The 23,479-nt window shown below is 58.2% G+C and overlaps 1 protein-coding gene across 6 annotated transcripts in view; it reads right to left on the reverse strand.

Annotated features, from left to right (window-relative positions):
• Positions 1 to 23,479, reverse strand: part of GAK (cyclin G associated kinase) — a 54,346-nt gene that overhangs the window by 22,191 nt on the left and 8,676 nt on the right. For 5 of the 6 annotated variants that reach the window (XM_028492463.2, XM_028492461.2, XM_055086278.1 and 2 more), the window contains exons 2-12: positions 21,744 to 21,805; positions 20,944 to 21,003; positions 19,933 to 20,047; positions 16,885 to 17,027; positions 13,546 to 13,671; positions 12,414 to 12,503; positions 10,992 to 11,127; positions 10,645 to 10,757; positions 9,017 to 9,089; positions 7,339 to 7,462; positions 149 to 198 (exon numbers count right to left, since the gene is read on the reverse strand). In XM_028492463.2, the coding sequence (XP_028348264.1) occupies positions 149 to 198; positions 7,339 to 7,462; positions 9,017 to 9,089; positions 10,645 to 10,757; positions 10,992 to 11,127; positions 12,414 to 12,503; positions 13,546 to 13,671; positions 16,885 to 17,027; positions 19,933 to 20,047; positions 20,944 to 21,003; positions 21,744 to 21,805 (1,092 nt within the window). Of the gene's footprint in view, positions 1 to 148; positions 199 to 7,338; positions 7,463 to 9,016; positions 9,090 to 10,644; positions 10,758 to 10,991; positions 11,128 to 12,413; positions 12,504 to 13,545; positions 13,672 to 16,884; positions 17,028 to 19,932; positions 20,048 to 20,943; positions 21,004 to 21,743; positions 21,806 to 23,479 lie in introns of those variants that run through there. The other variant, XM_055086279.1, reaches the window with a different exon arrangement.

Below are 23,479 nucleotides of genomic sequence, written 5' to 3' on the forward strand. Positions count from 1 at the left end.
CCTAGAGGCACACTGGATGCAGGGATGGACACCCTAGGCCACATCTCGGGCGAGTGAGTGGCTGCCCGAGAGGCCAGGATCCCACACGCCGTCCTCAGACAGGAAAGAACCAGAAGTTCATCCTTATGGTTAAAGCTGGCAAACGTACCCGCAATTCTGGATGTGATGTAAGAAATATCCAAATCTCCCTTTGCATAACTGGAATTAAAAAACAAAAAGGCACTTGGTTATTATAGGAAATTTCTACGGTTAACTCACAAGAGCTTAAACTGAAGCAAGTCCCTGAGAGGCCGGGGTGGGTGGGGGTGGTCCTCACCATTCAGGCTGCAGCTCCCGGGGACACTGTGTGTGCACGTGTCAGTGTGCACGTGTGTACCTGGGTGACCGCATGCATGCATGTGTGGGCATGTGTGGAGCTGACATCTACCTAAGAGGTGGATGAGAAATTATAAACTGCAAGGGGTGGAGAGGCGGGGGTCCTGATAGGAAGGGTCTGTAATTCTCTTACTACCAGAAGGTGGGACATAAGGAGCTGGTTTGGGAGAGAGCTGACAACAAAAATGGAAGACAGAGTTTTCTGACCCAGTACAAAATGTCTGGCTAATGAGAAAAAATTACAAGGCACATGGAATGGCAAAAAGCAGAATCTGAAGAGACAGAACACGCATCAGAACCAGACGCGTCAGGATGTTGGGATTATCAGACCGGGACTTAAGACAACTGTGGTCAAAGTGCTGAGGGCTCTAATGATAAAGTAGAGAGCATGCAGGACATATGGGGAATGTGAGCAGAGAGGTGGAAATCCTAAGGAAGAACCAAAAAGAAATGCCAGAGATCAGAGCCCTGCAGCAGAAATGAAGGTTGCCCTTGATGGGTTGATTAGACTGGACACGGCTGAGGAAGGAACCTCTGAGCGAAAGGACATCTCGACAGAGTCCCTGAAAACCCAAAAGCAAAGAGAAAAGGCTGAAAAGAACAGAACATCTAATGCCTGTGGGGCAAAGGTGTAACATAATGGGGAATCCAGAAGGAAAAGACAGAGAAGAACAGAGGAAATACTGACACATTTTAACTGAGAATTTCCCCAAATCAATGTCAGACACCAAACCACAGATCCAGGAAGCCCAGAGAACACCCATCAGGAAAAATGCCGGAATAACTACACCTGGGCATGTCGGTTTACAACTTAGACACCTGGGCATGTCGGTTTCAACTTAGAGAAAATCAAAGATAAAGAAAAGAATCCCAAAGGAGCTGGGGGGTGGGTAGGAGGGGAGAGGGACACTTTACCTACAGGGGAACTGAGATAAGAATTACACCTGACCTCTCCTTAGAAACCGTGCAAGCAAAGAGTGAAGCGAGATATTTACAGCATTGAGAGAAAAACCAGCAGCCCAGGATTCCCTACGCTGAGAAATTATCCTCCAGAAGTGAGGAGAAGTAAAGACTTTCTCAGACAGAAATCGGGGGAATTTGTTGCCAGTAGATCTGCCTTCTAGAAATGTTACAAAAAAAAAAAAGTTCCTTAGAAAGAAGGAAAATGATGAAGGTCAGAAACTCAGATCTACTAAAGAAAGGAAGAGCATCAAAGAAGAAATAAGTGAAAGTAAAATCAAGCTGTTTATTTTTCTTAATTTACCTGATAAGTTTGTTCAAAATAATAATGGCAACAATACACCCGATAGGTATGCCTATGTACATATTTCACATATAGACACACATACTCAAACATGCCTGTGTACAAGTGAAATGAACAACAATGATGCAAGAGCCAGGAGAGAGGAATTAGGATTTCTGTGGCATTATGAAGCACACCCACTGCCTGGGAAGTGATACTACGCTACCTGAAAGCAAACTTGGGTTAGCTGGTAAATGGGCACACTCTAGGGCGACCACTGAGAACGGCAGAAAAAAGAAGTATAACTGATAAGGTCGAAAGGAGAGAAAAGGGATCATGTAAAATGCTCAATTAAAACCACAGAAGATAGGAAAAGAGTGGAAGACAAAAAAGCACCAAAGAACAACGGCGAAGACTAGAAAACAGTAACAAATAGGGTGGCTATTAATCCAACCCCAGGTGCCGCGGAGACACTGCGGGCTCGGCTGCAGCCCCATGCGGTGAAGCAAAGGGGCCACGCGGACGGACGTTTTGGTTCCCAGCGCGTCTAAACGTTACGTTTAAGCAACAGTGTGGTCTATTAATGTGCAACAGTGTTAATGCCCAAAAGACAGTGCCCATCCCTTTAATTAAAAATGCTTTATCGCTAAGAAATGCTAACCATTGTCTGAGCCTTCAGTGAGTCTCAACAGTAACATCAAAGACCACTGATTACAGATACCATAGCAAATACAATAATGAGGAAATGTTAGAAGTCCTTCAAGAATTACCGAAACGGGACACAGAGACACAAAGTGAGCAGATGCTGTTGGAAAAAGGTGCCGACAGACTCGCTTGACGCGGGGCGGCCACAGACCCTCACTGCGTTCCAAGTGCAGTAAAGTGGGGTCGGCCTGTGTACCAATAAACACTTTAAACACCAATGGTCTAAATACACCAATCAACACAGAGCTTGTCAGAGTGGATCAAAATATATGACCCAACTATGCTATCTACAAAGTAACATGAAGCTGAGCATCTCCCTGTAGTTTATTCATAGTGTGTCCTCTGTTAATTTCCTTTGTGCATTTTTTCATTTTCCTATTAATTTTCATGACCCACTGTATATAATGGATGGTATTCGTTTGTGAGTTACATAGTTTGAACGTATTTACTCCCAATCAGTGCCACATCTTTTTGTTAAAGAAATGTGTTTTTTCAAGGAACAGAGAATTTTTAAGTTAGTTAAATTTATTAGCCATTTTCTCCATGGCTTACATATTTTTTGTCACATTTAAGATATCTTCCTTACTCTGGTGTTATGAAAATGTTCCTCTATATTTTATTAGTTTTTTCTAAGAAATCGCTTTTCACAATTAGATCTTTTAACAAATCAGAACTACTGTATTTGGCTATTATTAGATGGGACCCAATTTTTTCTTCCTCTACACAGCTACCCATGGTCTCAGCAACATAGACCCATTATTCTGTTATTTTCTTTTAGACTCACTTTTCGTGTTTTATACTACCCCTACCTAAGTACACGTCAAGCGTGAGTCTAAACACTTGTAACACCACAACAGATGTTTGAAAAAAATTGACAAAGAACAGGGTTTCTCTCTTATTTTTAAAAACATTGCCGGCCATTTTGGATAACTTACATGTGAATTTTGAGATTGAAATCTGTGGAAACGACATCAGGATTTTTATGTTTATCGCAAAGAACTTATAGATTAACTGAGGAGCAACACGACCTTTACGATACGAAGTCTCCTAAACGTAAAGACGGCGCACTTCCCCACTCCTGTCTCATGTTTTGGTCGTCAGTGTCAGCAGGGTTGCGGGGGCAGCATGCGGTGCCCTCCGCAGGCCAGGCCTGGGCAGGGGTCAGTCGCACTGCTGCGGGAACGCCCCCCGCCCGCCCCGCGCAGCCAGCAGGACAGTCAGCACCATGGAGACCAACTGTCTCCAAACTGATCGTGAAGTAGCTGAAACGCTACACCCTCAGTGACCGTGCAGGCAACTTGACAGGTTTATTCCAGAATTCATGTGAAGAAACAGATGAGTGAGAATGGCTAATGTTCTTGGGGGGAGGGAGGAAGGCCTGTCGCCCAGACAACAGAGGCTGGGGCCGCGGGGCCAAGAAGGGCGTGCAGGATGAGCCGGGACAGCGCCCGGCGTGGTCGGCAGCAGAGGGGCTGCTCCTGGCAGGGGGAGGTGAGCAAGAATGGAGAAAAGTCCCCAGAGGGAGGTCCAGGTGAATTAAAAAGCCAAACGTGCAACAACCAAGCTATTAAAAGGTACATTTACAATAAACTCAGACATTTAAAACGTGTGTGTGTTTTTCTTCCGCCACGCCGCGTGGCTTGCGGGATCTTAGTTCCCTGACCAGGGATCGAACCCGGGCCCTTGGCAGTGAAAGCATGGAGTCTTAAGCACTGGACCGCCAGGGAAGTCCCTAAGATGTGTTTTAAATCAGGTCTGATCTATTTACAACTTGAGGCACGAAAGGCTTCCTAAACGAGAAGACAAAAGACAGAAAGGGAACTGTGAAAAACTTGTGGTTTAATTAAAACGAGCAACAGCCAAGAAGAAAGCATTTGCCGTGTTTACCCTGCATGAAAAAGCTAGTCTATAGGATGTAATGTAATATCAGTAAGAAAAACAAAAACCCAACATGGAAAAGAGAAAAGCGTAAGAGCAGCAGTTCAAGGGGACACGCGGCCAGAGGTTCGCGTCCCCAGGCCCACAGGCCACAGGGCTCCACGTGGGATACCTAGTGCTGGGGAAGCTTGGCGGGGCCCGGCCACCCACCCCGCTGTCCCCGAGGAGGGGCCGGAGCACCTGGGGCAGTGGCGGGGCTGCAGCTCAACACTGAGAGTACAGACACCGCCGGGCTGGGAACTCGGGGTGCCTGGTGGGGGCGTCTGTGAGGACCTGGCACGGGGGCTCTAGGACGTGTGGACGTGTAGGGTCTGACCTAAAACTGGTAAGAAACAAATGAGACCACAGACAGGTGAGGGCTCAGGGTCAGGCCCACAAGCCAGCCACGCCTCTTGGAGGCCACACGGGACAGGCCGCACACGCGGGGACAGTCCTCCTCCGGATAGACCCCAGGACTCCTGGGTCCACATACCCTGAGGTGAAGGTCCTGCCTGTGGCCGAGGGGCTGGCAGTGGCCCTGGAGGGTCTCCATCACCAGGCCCTAACTGGACCTTCCTGTGGCAGGCCTGAAGCCCAGCACACGGGGCTCCGCCTGGAGGACCCCCTCAGTGAGCTCAAGCACCGTGGCCGCTGAGCCTGTCTGACCCTGCAGGGTGAAGGCCGTTTCCGTGTGGATCTTCTGCTCGTTTGGGGGTTTGGTGAACAAAGAACCAGGAAGCGCTCGTTGCAAATGTACAAGCCTGTCACTGTTGGGACGCTCCCCCGCTCTAGCCGGCATCCTTTGAGACCAGGTCCCCGTGCCTGGGTCCTTCCCTGTGATGGGGATGGCAGTGCGGGGTGGCCTCCCGGCTTTCAGGGAGGACCCGGGGTCCAGTCCACCCCCTCCTGGCCTCATGCAGGCCGCCCCTTCTGTGGGAAGGGCAGTTACAGGTCACAGTCCAGGGCCGGGGCTGTCACCGCTCCTGGGCCTTCTCAGCGGGGAGCCCCAAAACGAACGAGCTCACACTGGTATTTCTAGACCAACTTCACAAACACAGGGGCTCACAGACTTCTTTCACTTCTGGCAGGCGTCCTGGGCGAAAGGGGGTACCCAGCCTGACCCTGGTCCTCAGAGGGGCTGCAGGCAGCTAGCCCCGGCAGGCATCCGGTGAGAGCAGGACGGCTCTCCCCGTTCTCACGACTGACAGGAGTGGCCGTGCGCCCCAAATGCCTGTAGAAAACGTGGTCCATGTGGAGACCTGCGGCCTGGGGAGCCGAGGGCTCCAGTGCCCCATGAGCAGCCCCACGGGCCCCGGGCTCTGGGGCCCGGCCTCGCAGCTCAGCTGGGAATTCAGTGTGTCTCTCTGTCTGTCCATGACTCCACGGGGAGCTGAGCTGTGTCCTTTCTCTGAAACTACGCACAGCTAGGAGGACCGCTTGGCAGCGGGTCTCATGGGTCCTCTGGAGACTCGGGACCCTGGGGGTGGTCTTGGGACCCGACACACGCACCTTTCCTCCTACTCTAGGAAACCCCCGTTCCTACTCCTACGAGGACCTGCCCTCGGGTGTGTGCGGCGCCATGCCACCGCGTGGCCTGGTGTGCCACCAGCCTGAGGCACATCAGGCTCGCTAACGTGGCTGTGAGTCGAGTCGGGCGTGAAGGCAGCTAAATCCGGGCAGAGCCCCGTCACCCCCACCCTCACAAGCAACTCTCAGGCCCGACCATTCACCCGAAACTCTGCTTTTCAGAACACGAGCAGGTACGTGATGCCCAGCGCACGCCCCACCCCCACCCCGGTGCCCATCATCATGGCTCCCGGGTGCGGAGGCCGGGGCAGCATCCATTCTCCTCCCAGCAGCCTCCCCGAGGCCGGGGACACTGGGCCCACGAGAGGCCCGGGGGGCGGGGAGACAGCGTCTCAGCTGCATGGGAGCGTGGTTTCCTTCCTCGGGCGGCCGTGGCCTCTCTCACGTCCGTTCGCTGCTGCCGGGTCTGCCACGCCAGCCGGGTCAGCCCGAGACCTCATGATGAACCCCGCTGGAAGACGGCAGGACGCGAGTGGGGCCGTGGGACCCGCCGCCCTGACGTCTCCCCAGTCAGCAGAAAGTACGGGGACGGCCGCGGGCCCGGGTGCGGCCACACGCATGCAGAGCAGCCTGCTCAGCGCCGTCACGTGAGACCGCCCCGCCCTGGGAGTGCGGCTACAGCAACACCATGGGCAGGTGATAGGTAAGCGCCGAGCAGCCACCTCCGCCCGTCCACGGCCCGTCCGGGACCCTCTGGCCTTCGGACCCAGAGCCTCGGCCCACAAGACTGCTCCCGTCTCTGTGGACAGGACTCCGGAGAGCCGGGCACCATAAATGCACAATCGTACATCTGACCCTTCCACCAGCTCCGAGGTGCAGCCCGGGATGTTGCTAAGGGCCACAGACGCAGGTGCGAGCAGGCACCCTGCAATGCCGGACCCCTGCGCTCAGTGGGAACTGCGTTTCTTCTCGTCACATAAGGTCACATCAGAGGCAAAGCACACGGGGGCCACGGAGCCCACCGACAGCAGAACACACACGTGTGCACGCACACGCTAGCTCTCACACAATACACGTGTGCTCCCATGCACACACGTGCTCACACGTGGGCACACTCGTGCACAAACACGTGGGCTGTTGCCTGTGTCGCCAACAACGATCACGGCACAAAGAAAATGAGGCCAAGGCCCACACGGGGCTCACAGACATGACAAACACACTGCCCCTGCTGCTGGACGAGGCAGGTGACACGCCAGAGGTAACCCCCAACGCTCCCGGAAACTCCCTGATCAAAGCCGAGACCGCTCGGAGGACGGCACGAGCAGGTCATGTACTGTGGCCGCGGTCTCCGTGGACAGGGACCCCTCGGGGAAGGGGATGCGGCCCGGAGCTAGCACGTCTGCTTTCCCACCGGGCTCCCTCCACTGCGGGGGCAGAAGCGCTGGCGCCGAGCACGGGCCGCTCACCCACGGCCCCACGTGCGGCTTCGGCCCGGCTTGCAGGCAGGGCCGCACCCAGGGTTCCGAAAGCTCCCTGCAGAGAACCCACAAGCCTGTGCGCCCTCGACTCACTTGGCAACGGACTGGATGACCTTGGAGGAGGTGTCCTTGATGTTGGTGAAGAGGCGCTCGGTGCCGCCCCGCAGGATGTCCAGGAGCCCGCCATAGGGCTGGTCGTACTCGGCGACCACCAGGCCTGCAAGCAGAGACAGGCCTTAGGATGTGGCAGGGCCTGCCAGAGCCACCAGCACCTGCAGCGGCCACACGTCCCCTGACCCAAGCACCAGCGCTCCGCATCCAGGCACCGCGCCCGTGGAGCATGCAGCCAGGCACCCCGGGCCCTCTCGCGAGGGCAGGACCTGGACACCATCAGCGGGCCGGAGCCTCTGGGCGCACATGGGCGTCCCCGGCTCCAGGACGTTCACCCCACTCACACTCTGAGTGCTCGCTGGACACCAGCAGGGACCTCTCCACTGACAGACACGTGCCAGGGCCCAGCCAGGGCCACCAGCCCATCCCCAAGGTACGGACACACCGGCATACACAGAGGCCGCAGACGCACGGCGGAGGGGAGAGCGCGGGAGCAGGGACGTGCGGGCGGCCCCGGCCGGGCACAGAAAGGCCACGGGAGCCGCAGCTCAGTGGGTCTGCGGGGGAGCGGCCTCCTGGCCGCCGCCCTGATGAGACCGGAGCGGTGGCCCACGAAGGCCCCGAGACCCCGGGGCCCTGGGGTGCGGGCTGCAGCGGGGGCTGTGGAGGGGCAGAGAGCGGGTCGGTCTGCGGCCTCTCTGCCGTCCGGGCCCTGCCTGTGCGACACCTTCACCGGGCGCCCCACGCGTGTGTGCGGCGTGGTCTCGTCTCGGCGCCTCGAGGTGGCCCCACAGCACTGGTGGGCAAGGGGCCAGGACACGGGCTGGCCAGCTGCCGAGTGACCCCCGGGGCCGAGAGCTGCAGGAGGACCTGGGAGGTGGGCTCCGTGCCCCAACGGCGAGGTGGGCAGCGGCCCCGGGGGCACAGGGCGGAGGCAGGTCCTGGCAGGACTCCCGGAAGCTTCCCGGGCCAGGGCTCTGAGCCCTGGCTGCAGCCCACCTCCCGGTACACACCGCGTCGCATCAGCACTGGGCGCCCAGACCCACCCAGCACACTGGACGATCGGAGCGCGAACCTCTCATCAAACACGCCCGAGTGGTGAGAAAAGCCCACCAGCCCCACTTCTCCTGCTGCCAGAACTGTCTCCCCATCTGAGCCCCTTTTCTCAACCAGCGGACTCGGACCCTCTGGGCCCCCGGCCCCCCACACGGCCGCTCTATTTCCTCACATACCCCCTCCCGATGTGCCCGCCCTCACGGTCACTGTGGGCTGGCCATGGAAGGCGCACCCCCATCTACCTGGGCAGGGGCCGTGCTCACCAGTGACTTGTGGGGGCAGGTGGGTCCAAGGGGCCAGAGGCCGAGGCGGCCCCACAGGCAGGCACCCCATAGCCTGTGGGCCAGGTGCCGGGGCTCGGAGGACCTGGGCTGCCCTGACAGCACAGGGAGGGGACAGCCAGCCCTCGGTCTCTGTCCTCCTTCCTTGTTCTAAACCGCAGCCTGAGTGGCAGCCCCGCTGAGCTCTGGGGGTGCTAGGGAGCCATGAACCTGAGACTGGTCCTGGGGACCCCAAACGTGCAGCCTGCCTCTCGCTGCCGGGCCCCAAGCCCGCAAGAGCAAGACTGGGTGCCCGGCGCACGGCAGGCGCGAGGAGTACTCACCTCCACCGCAGCCGCTGCCTGTGGGGCCCCCGGGAGGGGCCGCGTGCCCATAGCCTCCATTCTGCTCCAGGAGCTGTAAGGATCCCAACGCAGGTCAGGCACCGCGCACGGCGCCACGCGTTTGGGGCACATCGCCCCCCAAGTACACCCTCCTCCACCTGATTTACTACAAAAGCCACGAAGGAACCTCCCAGAGTCTCGACAAATCTTGGACCCCAGGGCTGATCCTCAGGGTCGCCCGGGCGCACAGCTCCGTTGCCTTAACAGAGGTGGCAGCCGTGAACGTCCCCACCCGCCAAGGCCACAGGCTCTGCTGTCGACACAGGAGCCGGTTGGGGTGCCGCCATGCAGCGGGGCCGCAGGCTGCACAGCGAGGCGCCATCTCCCACGGGCCGAGCCCAAGGCCAGCGCCACCTGCTGCAACGACGCCAAAACCTTTGCGGAGACGTGTGGCGCCCCTGGCGACGGGCTCGGCTGACCCCGGGACATCGGTGCCGGGCTGAGCCCCGCTCGAGCGCCGGCCTTGCACTCGTCCCACTTTAGGCGTGTGTAGCTCCACAGCTGCCCCGTTCATAAGTTATACAGAAGTCGCTCTGCGGTTTCTTGCAGGGGTTTAAGAAACGTTCTTTTCATCAGGCTAACGTTTTACCACGTTAGACTCAGCAGCAAGATATATGTGGCGTGGATTCTGTGCCCTGCGGTGCACTGGAGGCGGCCAGTGTTAACGCGAACGCTCCACGGAGTCTTACAAGTAACACACACGCTGGCGTGAAGCAGGTGTGTCTGCTAGGCCAACCGTGTCTTTGCCTCACAAACCCCCAGTTCTGTGGTTTCATCAGCTACGTGACAGCACACAGCCTCTCCCAAAGCGACTGCGGGCCACCACACCTCCTCCAAAGTTCCAGGGAACGCGCCCCGAGGCTCGTCGGAGGACGTGTTGCTGCCTCGGGTTCTCCTGAGTCCTTCCCCACACGCCCGTTTATGGCTTCAGCCCAATCTCCTACGCGGTGCTCTCCTGGTTTCAGAGTCTACCGGGGACTGTGTGCCCGTGCTGCCCCGTGGGGGGCTGTCTCCTCTCCCCGCGAGGCCCCGGGCAGAAGAACCCTAGAGAAGGGGTTTAACGTCTGACCCGCGGGCCCTGGGCTCCAGAAGCGCTAGGAGCACAAGGCGCTCACAAGCCCCACTGCCCAGCGGCCTGCGTCGTCCCACGGGCATCCCCGCCCACGCCGCGGAGCAGGGCCAGCGGCACACGCGCAGACTGGCTGCCCCCGGATTACGGCCCCCGCTACGCCACCCGAGCCTCTGCCACCGCCAGGGGCACGCGTTTTCCGTAAAGGCCGCCGGGCAGCCCAGGCTGACCTCTGACGGCTACTGGCCTCTATGAACTGCACCTACTGGACATCCGGGTCCGCTTCCATCCCCTGCCCGGCCCCCCGCTCTGCTTCGAACTCCGGAGACCCCACCTGGTGGCACACTTCTCCTCAGGCGACCTCGCTGCCTGGGGGCTCCTCCCTGCATGAGGGCCGCGAGCCCCCTGCGCGAGGGCCGCGAGCCCCCGGGGAGCCGGGTCACCCGGCTCTAAAGCGACGCCGAGACGGTGGTACCGCAAGCAGCACGCGGAGGCCTACCTCGGTGATGGGCGACTTGGGGTTCACGTTGCGGGCGGCCGCGATCTCCTGGAGCTGGCTCACCAGCTCTGTGATGGACAGCCGCTCCTCGGGGCTGACCCTGAGCGTGGCACCTAGGGCAGAGGCAGCGTGTGCTTGTCCTGCGGGCGCCGAGGCCGGGGTCCTAGGCGGCAAGCACAACCTGCTCTGCAGGGGCGAGGGACCCCGGAGGCCCTGCGTTTTGCTTACGTTACTGATTTTAAAAGCAAGCGAGGGATGACAACGTTCTGAGGAACAAAATCGCCGGAAGCAGCCGCTCGGGACGTGTGTTCACAGGGGTGCCGGGGACGCCGGCAGGTGGGACTTACGGATGAGGCCGTGGAACACGGAGTAGCGTGTGTCGTCGGCAGGGATCGCGTACTTCCCGTTGACGATGCGAAGCTTCGCCCCGTCCTCAAACGGGTGCTGCCCGAAGCAGAGCAGGTACAGGATGCAGCCCAGGGCCTGCGGGAGATGGGCAAGGCCTGCCGGGTCTGACCTGCACCCCCGCCCATCTGGTCACGGTCCATGCTTGCCAGGCACAGAGACTATCCGGGTCCGGGCGGCCAACAAACTCCAATCCTTCACGCTCTGATCAAAAGGTCCTTCCAAGGTGCAAAGTTCCTACAACCCAGTGTGGGGATCTACCGGCCAGCCGGCTGTGCAGAGGGGCACGTGGCCGGGCGACTGCAAGGAAGGTGCCCCCGCCATGCTTCTCTGGGCTAACGTGAGCGCCGGGGATGAATCTGGGGGCCGTCGAGGCTCCAGGGGTCGGCCCTGACCCCAAACGTCAGTGTCCCCGCCATGTTTCCACCACAGCACCAGCCACGGGAGCGTGACGGGGAACCAAACCCGACCAGTGTGTTGGGGGAGCAGCCCATCCTGGGCCCAGACCAGGCCAAGCCCCGGCGCCGACTCCAGACCCGCCTTCCAACTCCTGCGTGTGCGCGTGCACGTGGTTCTTAGGCTGGGACAGGCTGAGGGCGCCCACCTGGGGCTGACCGGCTCACGTGTGTCAAAGAGTCTCCGCCTACTCCCAGGGACTCACATCCACGGCGGGGCTGAGGCCGGACTCAGGCCTGATGGCCTAGACCACGAGCCTCGAGGCGCGGGGTTCCGGGCCATCTGTCCCTGCTCTTAGGGACGCCAAGGAGGCCGCAGGACACCTCAGACAGGCAGGAACAGTGCCGTGAGCTCAGCGCTATGCTCCCCGAGCTCTGTACCTGACTCTGAGCCGAGGGGTCAGCAGATACCGCTCAGCCAGGCCCCACACTGACCGCATACAGGGACTGCCCTCCATCGATGGGACACATTCCAGGAGACATGAAGGGTCACCCCAAGTGTGTGGCCTGACCTCATTCTGAGACCCCCTGCAAGGCATCAGGCCCAGCCAGCGCTCCAGCCACCACCAGGTCAGCATATAGCTGCACGGCCATCTGGGAGGTCCTCTTTCTGGCCACGTGAACTGTGGCTTCACAAACCCCCGGCCCCTGAAGGGGCTCCGACCAGGAGAACTCAGGCCCAGCCTGCGCAGCACCTGCACCCACTCTGCTACCCACCCCCCGACCCCACCCCACCCCCGTCAGCACAACTCCGCTAACAGCATCACAAGGGCCGTTGAAAAAAAGGAATAACAAGCGAAGAGGAAAAGAGAAGGGAGGCTGAGGGGACCAGCAGGCTGGAGCCTGCGCCCCAGGGCCCTGCGCCAGCTGCGGCGGGGCTGCCCACGCACTGCAGGCAGGCGGCCTTACCCAGATGTCCTGCTTCTCACCAATCGGGAAGTTCGAGTACAAGTCCACGATCTCCGGCGTCCTGTACATGGGAGTCGTGTTCCTGGTGATCTAAAGAAAGGACACAAACGTATCAGAGGAAAAGTCACAGGCAAGCGATAGCCGCTACGTTGCATGGTGGTCCCTGCGCCGCGGCAGCTGGCGCCCGTTGAGAGCCCTGGCCCGGGGCGGTCCCACGAGCGGCTCTGTGGCTGGGCCCCGCCGGGAGGGGGTCAAGGAACACGGGGGCCAGCATGAAGCACGTCTGGGGCATTTCAGTGCCACAGCAACCATGGACGCACAGAACCGTGACCGAACGGCACCCACGAGTCCTCGTCAACCACGAACAGGTGGGGGCTTGGGGCACCAGGTGCAGGAGCGGGGCGGGGGCGGGGCTGCGCGGCTCTGCGGATCCGCCCTGGGAAACGTGACTCAGAGCTCCACCAGGCGGCTCAGCCCGGCCCCAGCCCACACGGCCAAGGCTTTCCTCCCCCTCAATTCTGCCCACCACCTGGCAGGGAACGCGTCTGCAGCCCCGAGACGTGGGCGTGCCACTGGGAGCGCAGGTCCCGAGGGACAGCAGGGCGCGGGCAGCCAGGAACGGACACCTGCCCGGCGGAGCCTCCACCCAGCGCTCCTCTTCAGAACCCGGCTCCATCTCGGATCGCTCTTTGCTTGTGTGGCCTCCCAGGGCTGCTTACGTGCGTGGGCCGACGGTGACACCCTCCCTCCCCTGGCCATGGCCGCACGTGTCGGTGTCTGCGCCCACCCAGCACTGCCCCCTGCTCACACGTGTTCGGAGCACGCCCACCGTCTCCCCTGCGGCTCCTGTGGGAGCTGCCCAATGTCCCTTGAAGGTCGGTTTTTACATGATTTTTTAAATTGCTGCGTTTGGGATAATGAAAAAGTCCCGGAGAGGACAGAGGTGCCGTGGAGACGTGAAAGCACTGAAGGCCACTGAACCGCGTGCTTAAAAGTGGCTAAGGTGGTAAATTCCATGTTACATGTTTTGCTACAACAAGAAAAGGCAAGGGAGAAACAGCCAGGTGTGGGGTGCGGTGAGTGAGAGTGTTTCCCGGGCCTCCCGAGCCCCCCGTCCCCGGCCCGCGCTCACCTCCTCCTCCACCAGGGCCCGGCGCTGGGCGCTCCAGCTGTAGTCCGGGTAGTGCGATATGGTCGTGGCACTGCCGAAGTCGCACAGTTTAATGGTCCCCTGGTTACTGAGCAGTAAATTTTCAACCTGCGAAGTTCCAAAGACGGTCTTTATGAACTTGGGGTGCAGCCTGGACCGTGGACAAGCACGGGGCGTGGCGCCCGGTGGGGAGAGGCTCTGAAGGCAGAGTGGCCAGGAGGCCTCCTGGGCCTGGGGACACTTCCTTCTGACCAAAGTCGGTGCGTACACCCCAAAATGGGACGCTCAGAGGAACGAACGAAGTTAAAATCCACCACGAATCAAAGACAACTTGACCTAGCGACGTAGGATATACAATGAGAGCCTTTAAAAAGCCTCAGAAGGTGAAAAAAAAATGAACGTACCATTTAGAACTAAACACATCAATAACTAAAGAAGAAATCTAACAAAAGATACACAAAAGACCTCTTATTCAGAAACTGTGAAAAAATGAGATGAATTTTAAAATCCCAAACAAACAGGGACACAGACTGCACTCCTAACAGGAAGGCACAGACCCACCCACGGCTCCATAAGCCAGGTCCCACCACCAGCCCACAAGCTAAGCGTGGCTTTACTTTCGAATGGTCAGAAAAAGTCAGGCGCTCGGGATTCCGTGGCCCAGGTGAGGAGCAGCTTTCCTGGCCCAGCCACACCTGCTCAAGCCAGCAGCCAGGACGTCTGCAGTCTGCCGGCCCCACTCTGGGGGTCAAGGCAATTTCAGTCAGAAGCTGACAAACTGATTCAAAAGTTTCCAGGCCGACCCGCTTTACTGCGCTTCTGACGCAGTGAGGGTCTGTGGCCGCCCCCCACCAAGCGAGTCTGTCGGTGCCTTTTTCCAACAGCATCTGCTCACTTTGTGTTTCTGTGTCCTCTTTTGATAATTCTTGAAACACTTAAAACACTTCATCATTATTGTATTTGTTATGGTATCTGTGGTCAAGTGGTCTTGGATGTTACTACTGAGGCTCGCTGAAGGCTCAGACAATGGTTAGCATTTCTTAACATCAAAACATTTTTAACGAAAGGGATGGACACTGTCTTTTGGGCGTAACTCTGTAGCACGTTAACAGACCACAGCGTCACGTAAACGTAATGTTTAGATGCGCTCGGAACCAAAATGACCGAGTGGCCCCTTTGCTGCAGTCCCCGCTTCACTGCACGGGGCTGGAGCTGAGCCCGCAGTGTCTCCTTGGCACCTGGGTGGAGACACCAAGAGCTGACAAGAGCCTCACGGTCCCACGGGACCAGGCGCCTGCCCATCGTGAGCGCTGGTACAGAGGCCAAGGAGCACCAGGGCCAGAACCCACCGACAGCCCCAAGCGAGGCGGTGCTGTGGGAAGGAGCCTTGGAGGCCACCCGGCCAGGGTGCTGAAGACCCCCACGACAAGCCCAGGACAACTCGCCCCCAAACACACAGGAATGACCAAGCGGGTGAAAATGCAGCCGGAGGAGCGAGGTCTGCCTCACCTGCGCTGACACGGGGCTGCACCACAGGACAAGAGGTCCCCAGGGACAGGACAAGACGGGACGAGCCCCGTCGTCAGAAAGAAAGCCCAGCGGAACCCACACATCTGCCGAGACCAAACACCAAGGGCCGACCAAGCGCAGGCATGGGGGCCGCCCTGAGCTGCAGGGGGAACGTCCACAGCAAGACACGCACCCTTCACACCCAGGGACGACAGTGGCCTGGGACAAGGGCGACCCGGGGTGCAGAGCAGTGCTGCTCAGCAGGAGCACGGACGCCGGGATGGCCAGGCACGGCACCCTGGCCCTGCTCGGCGTGGGCTCCTGAGGTGAACAAGCCCCAAAGTCCTGACGCCGGGCAAACGCACTGCGGGACTTCCTCCCACGACGCCCCAAAGAGCGGAAGGTGAGCCACACTGAAGAGAACGCAAGCGCACAACTGCTACCGGCGAGCGCCACGCAGCCCCGGGCGTGACACCCGTGTCCCGTACATCCCTGTGTCCTGCCGGCCCCTCCACAGAGCGCCACTTGAGGACTCCCACCCACGCGGAGCACTCGCAGGGGGTGCCCCAGCGGGGCTGGCTGCCGTGGACCGGGCACTGAGAAGTCCAACCCGGGCTGAGCTCTCGGACACGGATTCTTTAGTGTCAACCTTCTAGTTTTTCACTTTCCTGAGACAGAGAAGAGACACGGCTGCCCCGCCCCCCACCTGAGGACGGCACTGTTCCAGACCAGCAAGGAAACCGGGAAGGCTGGCTACAGACCGGACATGAGGGAAGTAGTACACAAGTTTCTGGGAGGGAAGTGGCATGTCTGGGGTCTGCTTTACAGTTTTTTTAGCAAGTAGGACTGGGGAGGGGTGGAGAAGGTGGGGAAGGGGGTTGGTGTGCTGCTACCCTGAGCCATGGCCAGAGGTGGGGCACTAGCTTTGTGGATGTTGGATTACTGTTAACATCAGGCCATGGACCAGGAGAAGATACTTGCAGCACATGTAACTTAAAAAAGACTGCTAAGAATGTACAAAAACCAACCGACAGGACTTCCCTGGGACACAGTGGCTAAGAATTCGCCTGTCAATGCAGGGGACTCGGGTTCGAGCCCTGGTCCGAGAAGATCCCACGTGCCGCAGAGCAACTAAGCCCGTGCGCCACAACTACCGAGCCTGTGCTCTAGAGCCCGCGCACCACAACTACTGAAGCCCGCGTGCCTAGAGCCCGTGCTCTGCAACAAGAGAAGCCACCGCAGTGAGAAGCCCGCGCACCGCAACGAAGGGTAGCCCCCGCTCGCCGCAACTAGAGAAAGCCCGCGTGGAGCAACAACGAAGACCCAACGCAGCCAAACGTAAATAAATAAATAAATAAAACCAACAGACGAGAGAAAAACGGCAAAAAAACAGCCACTTAACTGAAGAATAAGGGGAATAAGGGCACTGATGACTATAAACACAGCAAAAGCATTCAACATCATTAATCAGGAAAAGGCAAAATCACTAAGAAGCCCCCCGACCAGGCGGCAAAATGACAAAGGGCAGCTCCACGCGCACACAGATCCCGTGCGTGCGTTGGGGTGGGCACGCCAGCACCCCGGCAGGGAAGCACCCCTGCCCCCGCACCAGGCAGCAGGGCTCCTGCCCCAGGCGGGTGAGGGAAGGGAGGTGGTGAGCGCAGCCCGGGGGAGCGGTCACCTCCTCCTGGCTCCACACTGGGCCCCCGTGCCCACGACCACACCCACGCAGGCGACAACACCCAGCGGAGCAAGAGGGGCTTCATCTGGACGGAGTGCTCTTGTCCCGCAACGGGAGCGTGAAGGCGGTACCTTGAGGTCTCTATGGATGATGGGCGGCTTTTGTCTGTGCATGTGCTGCACCGCCCTGCACGTCTGATAGAATATCTTCAGGACGGTATCGCACGACAGCGGACCTTTAGATTCAATTTTCTTTAAAAATTCCACCAGCTGCCCTAAAAGAGACAATTAAATTCACATCACCACGGAGCTGTAAAGGCTACGCCCGCCCCAGGCCCGCTGCCCTCCTAAGCTCACTGAGGGGCGGCGGGGGGGGCGGGGGGCGCGGGCCACCCGCCCTCCGGCGGTCACCAAGCCCCGCAGAGGAGTGTGCGACCTCCCCCAGGGCCACAGTGAGTCACAGAGCCCTGCGTGGGAGCGCCTGCCCAGCCACCAGCAGAGGCCTCTTACCCAGGGAGCCCGTCGTGACGCGGCAACTACAAGAAAAATAACCACGAGTGCGTATGTCTTGCGAATGTCTCTAAAGAAATAATCACCGTGTTTCCTTAGGTAACAACGGCCCTCCGCTGTTAAGGAGAAATCTCCACACTGAACACGCGGACAACAAGGGGTGCGGTGTGGGACGAGCACAGAAGTGGAGAGCGAGGCTCTGGGTCCCCACCCCAGGCCCCAGGACACCACCCTCAGGGCTCCCCACCTCAAGGCTGTTCCTTCCTGCCTCTGAGGCCCAGGCCCCAGTCCTGCTGTAACTGGCCGCATCCCAGACCAGTGAAGCCGGCCAGCCCCCTCGCGGCAGCTCCCTCCACGACCGTGTGCCGCGTGCCGTCTGTGCCGGGCCGGCCTCCACGGCCGCCCCCTCCCTGGTCCAGGCCTCAGGCTGCCTCAGCTGCCACGCTCCGCAGCTCAGCTCCGCACGCTAGGGCCCGCGGTCCACTGGATGCAGCTCCAAGGGCGCCACCACACCTACAGGCCCCACAGTCAACCGGCACTCAGCCCCTCGCCCTGCGACCCGCCTCCTGCCGACCCCCCAGCGCCCAAGCCCTTGCCACACCCTCCCGCAACTCCCGGCACAACTGCGCAGCCCTTCCCCACCCCGACTCTGGACTGGGCCTGGGCTCCGTCTGTGCCGTGCCCTAACCCTTACCCTCAGCGGGGGCAGGGGGCCCACAGTAGAGATGGAGCCCCAAGGGGCGATGGGGCCCTCAGGAACAGACGCAGACAGGGCACAGGCCCCACGAGGTGTCGCGAGGGGTCTAGAGCAGGGATGACAGAGTAACCGCCAGGCTGTCTGGGGGAACGGGGACGAGCCGGCGCACGCACGAGGTCAGGGTTCACTGGCCTCTGACGTTCAATGAGAATCAAGAGCGGTCTTTCTAAAGATAATTTTGTAGGCTGCACAGCGGCTGAGAGGGCACCACGGAGGACAAGGCGGGGGTCCCAGGAAGGGGCAGGGGCTCCTGGGGCGTATCTCCAGGGTGGCCACCGCCAGACCAACCTTCAGCGGAACTGGTGCCCACGTGCCCCTCCCCCACCACTCCCAAAGACCCTGCGGCGCCTGGCGCTGGCACCGCCGTGCCTAGCGTTCAACCCGGACCTCGCGCGCTGGCCCAGACGGGTGGTCCCGGCAGCACCGCCACGACTGGTGCACTCGCCGAGGTCGCTGCATCGGGGCCGCCCCCGCCTCAGGCGCCACCCACAGGCCCGCACTCGTGAAAGGCGCCCACGGCCTCCAAACCCAAGATCAAAGCGACGCCAAGGCGCGGCAAGCAGCTGAACGACAAGCGGGGAACACTGTACCCGAACCTCGGCTCTCTGGAGACACCAAGGGCCCAGAGAGGGGAGCCCGGCGGCCCCCGCGCGGCCCCCGGCGCCCCGCCCCCCGAGAGCCTTCCAGAGAGCGCGGGCGAACGTGTGGGGCGTCAGCACGGGCGCAGCAGGCTCGCAGCAAAGGACCCTGCTTCACAAGCTCCCAGGTGACGTTGTGCTCGGTCAGCATGAGGCCTCTTGCAGGTAAAACCCAGCGACGCCAACCGTCCGTTAAGCGGGAGAACCGGCGCCAGACCTGAGCTGGCGGGCCGGCCCTCACTAGCGGTGGGAGCCGAGGAGCCAGCTCGCGGCCCGAGCCCGGCGCTCCCATGCCACCCCGTCGGAAAGCGCCGTGCGCCCCAGGTTCCGCCTTACCCGCTCAGGGTGGAGACCGCCGTCCCCCTCCGCTCGCTCGGAGTGGGGGTCCCGTGCACCCCCTCCCCTAGCAGCCCCGACGCCCTGTCTCTGCTCTTCTTCACGGCACGACCCCTGCGCTCGCGGCCCCCCACCCCTTCTCCCGGGACACTCCTTGGGGGCAGTGACCCCTGGGGCCGCTTCCCTCCTGGGGAGCCACCTGCCTTAGTCTCCCCCGCTCTCCCCTGGCCTCGTGGCGGCCCCACACGCGCTGCCTGTGACCGATGGACAAGCAGGACGTCTGGCGGCCCCTGCCCTGACTCCGGGCCCCACAGCCAGTCCTCCACGCCTGCCGGGCCTCACGAGTCCTGTCCTGCCCCTTCCATCCACGAGCCCCGGGACGGGCTCCGGCCACCTCGCTCCCGCTCTTTTGCCCACACGGGTCCAGCACGGGGCAGGCGCTCAGTGCGGGGACGGGCCGAGCCCGACCCTCCAGGCGGGGGGCCTGCTTCCGCCGCAGACAGAGGCTGAGCCCACTCACTCTCCCGCTCTGCCCCTGGAACTCTCTGGAAGGCATGGGCTCTCCGCTGCCACCAGTGGACATGGGAGTCCTCCTTTCAGGACACAGCAAGTGCAAATGTGACCGCCTCGACGCGGGTGAGGTCGCAGCCTTGGAGCCGGTGCAGCCGCTCAAGCCCAACTCCCCGGCCTCACCGGACCGCTTCCCGACTGAGGCGGCTTCCTGTTGCCCAAGAGCCCTGAGAGCACGCCCCCACCCCTTTCTCAGACCCATCTCTGCCCTCACGCCCAGCACGGGGACGAGGGGGGATGCAGCCTCTCAAAGAGCTCCCACCAGACAGCGAGCCATGCTCTCTCCGTGACAGCCACCGTGTCTCCGGGAGGGAAGACCCCGGGAGCATCTCTCGACTGCTGGGTGGTCCCGAGCCACTGGTACCTCACCTCTGCAGAGCTCCATGAGCAGCAAGAACTCGGCCTGCCCGGTGTCTGACTCTTCTTTTCCTATTGACGCTGCAGAACAAAACTGGACAATATTTGCGTGGCCTGAAAGTTTTTTCTGCAGGTGTCTTGTTAAAGGAGAATGCGTAAGTCTGCACGTTTAAAAACAAATATATACATGATATTAAGACACTAAGGTCAGAACACTGAATGCAATCAGCTTACAATCTTACCGCGTCAGAGCCGGAAGAGGACAGGGAGCAGGCGGGGGGCAGCCAGGATGGCAGGAAGACGCAGGTAGGAGAGGGAACGGGGAGGGAAGGTGGGGACGAAGACCCCCACCACGCTGGCCACGCACCTGACCACAGGCCGGGCGGGACGGCAGGCGGAGGGCGTGGCACGTGTGAGGCTGCGAGAGGTGAACGAGGCTACTGGAAACCCAGCGAGGCGAGGACCCTTGGGCCCAGGCGGCCGGCAGGCTCACAGGGGACAGAGCTTCGAGACGGAAGAGAACAGATTCTGACAGCACGGGGCAAGACCCCAGTTCCAGGAGAACACATGCAGGAGTGGTGAGCAGAGCAGCCCAGTCCGGCGCCCCACGCACGGACGCCCAGGGGCCGAGTGCTCCGGGCGGGGCGAGAGGGACTCGGGGGGCTGATCAGAAGCGGCACAGAGGCCCGTGGGAACCAGGCCTGGCAAGGGGCGGGGGCACAGCTACTGGCCGGGCACCATGGGCCACGTCAGATCACGAAGGCCAGGCAGACGGGCAGAGGCAGGGGGCTGCTCACCCCCGGCTTGGAGACCTCTCAGCAGGAAAGACAACGCTCCCAAGGCTACACATCTCTTGTCATCTCCCTGAGAGTGAAGAACAAGGAAGGAAACTCCTTCCTACTGGACACGTGCTACAGGTAAGTCCAGTGAAGCAAACACGGAGAGGGCATCACTGAGCAGCCTCTCGGCCGCGGTCAACCACAGCTAGACGCAGGCCTCCCCACGTGACCAGGAAAAGGATACCATGAAACACACTTCCTGAATGATGGCTCTGTTCTTCTCCTCTTCGTTGGACAGTAATCTCTGTATCAGGAAATAACATACGAGGAAAGAGTAGAGGCTTTATCTTTGTGCTCTGTACCGAAGAGAACAAGCACAACACATCTAAGGGTTCCCCCGCCTATGTTTTAACATCTGACCCACAGAGAAACTTGACAGAAGGTTACAGACCCTTGGAAATGGTCCTTTATGATCCAAGGACATAAGAAAAACCAAAAACAGGAGGCGTTTCTCCAAACAGTCTAGAGGAAAATGAAAGATGTGGGTCTAGTCCTGGATGCCAGAGTCCAAGTGCACACCGCCAGCTCGGCCGCACCCGAGACAGGCCCCCGCCACCACCGCAGACAGGCCCTCTGCGAGCCTCAGGACAAGCTAGCACACGTGCCTAGCACCCCAAGTGGTCCGGACGCCCCCTCCCTCCCCACCCCCATGACCCTTATTTATAGATACACTGTGAACGCTGTTTTACACAAGTGGCCTTCAAACTCCTGGTATTCGTGGAACCCTTACTTTGGCAGTTCTGACTCCCCTCCCCCTGGCCGCCCGCTGAGTCCCTGCCCCAAAGTTGGAAATCACAGCTTTACAGTCCTCTAAAACTGCTGAGGCTTCACCATCAGAAGAAACAAGTAAAACAATTAGATACACACTGCAAAAAAGAAACAAACTAAAGAACAGGGATAAATCTCTGAAAACACTGTCACTTAGAGACTTATTTCCTTTAAAATACACCAACACCCACAAAAACGTTTGTCACCCTTTATTACCTTCAATGCATACTCTCTGCCACTTCCCAGATCTTGAGCTTCATACACAAATGCAAACCCTCCTGAAAATTAGAAAAATATACGTCAGTTCAGTGCTGTGATTTTATTTAACATTAAGCTTTAAAAATATCTTTACTAAGTAAAATACAAACTGGACTTGTGGTTAGCAGTTTGTTTTCTGCAACAATGATGGCCCCGATTAATATAATACTGCCTTCGAAATACCCTGCTTCACAGGAAGGAAGGGAATGAACATAGGAGAGAGATCAATGTGGGAAAATCAACACAACTGAGGCCAGTCCTATGAAAACAAATAAAAGACCAGTACCACACATGAATGTGGATGAAAGAATTCTTAACAAATCATTAATTCTAAATAAAATAAAATGTTAACAAATCAAACCCAACAACATATAAAAATGGATAATACATCACAACTACGCAGAGTTGGTTTAATCAATGTAATTCAATTATTTTTAGTTTAATTTGCTTACTTTTTTCTAGCTTCCTACAGTGGAAAATTTCATCATGAAATTTAAAACTCTCAGCAAACTAGGAACAGAAGGAAACTTGCTCAACCTGATGAAGGGCATCTCTGAAAGACCCACAGCAAACGTCACTCAGCGGTGGAAGACCAGATGCTTCCCTCTAAGATCAGGGACAGGCAAATGTGTCTGTTCTCACCACTGCCATTCAGTATCACACTGGAAGTGCTGGCCAGTGCAATCAGGTAAGAAAAGAAATAAAAGGCATCCAGATTGAAAAGAAGTAAAAATGTTTTTCTTTGCAGACAACATGATAGTCTATGTAGACAAGCTTATACCTACACCCCAGAAACTACTATCAGTAATAAATGAGTATAGAAAGGTGGGATGCAAGAGCAACATACAAAAAAATCAACTTTATTTCTACAAACCCTAAGTTAGGCAAAGATTTCTTAGATATTAAAAAAAGTATGATCCATAAATGAAAAATATGATAAATAGACTTCATTAAATATGGTTTTACTGATTTCTGGAATACACTGTTGAGAGGGTGAAAAGACAAGCCCCTAACTGGACTCTGCAAATCACACACCTGGCAAAAGACCTCTACCCAGAAATTATAAAGAAAATCCAAAGTTCAGTTCAACAACATTTTAATGAGCAAAATATATGAAAAGACACTCCACCAAGATAAACAGCTAGCAAGTAAGCATATGAAAAAATGTTGTGTCATTATCCACCAGGGAAACGCACACGTAAACAAGGATACTACTCTACGCCTATGAGAACATCTAAAAGTTCTTAAACCGACCTACCGAATAGTGATCAAGGTGTGGAGCAACTGCATGCTTATACACCACTCATGGGAACGCAGAATGGTGTCATCACTTTGGAAAAGAGTTTGGAGATTTCTCTAAAAGTTAAACATATGCCAACTCTACAGCCCTGTCATTCCACTGCGAGTATTTACCCGGGAAAAATAAATGCACACATCCACACAAGGACTTGTGCACGAATGTTCATAGCAGCCCCATCAGTAATTGCCCAAACTGGAAACAACCCACATGTCCATCAACAGTGAACGGATAAACCAATCATCCCTGCCCAGAACACGACTCATCAACAAATAGGATGGAACTATTGCTAACGTGCAGCAACAGGATGACTCTCAAAACAATTATGCTGAAGAACAAAAATCAGGAAAACAGAGTGTATGTATATGTACACACGATTTCATTTATAGGAGACCCT

Source organism: Physeter macrocephalus, chromosome 7 (assembly GCF_002837175.3).
Source record: "Physeter macrocephalus isolate SW-GA chromosome 7, ASM283717v5, whole genome shotgun sequence".
NCBI classification, from domain to species: Eukaryota; Metazoa; Chordata; class Mammalia; order Artiodactyla; family Physeteridae; genus Physeter; species Physeter macrocephalus.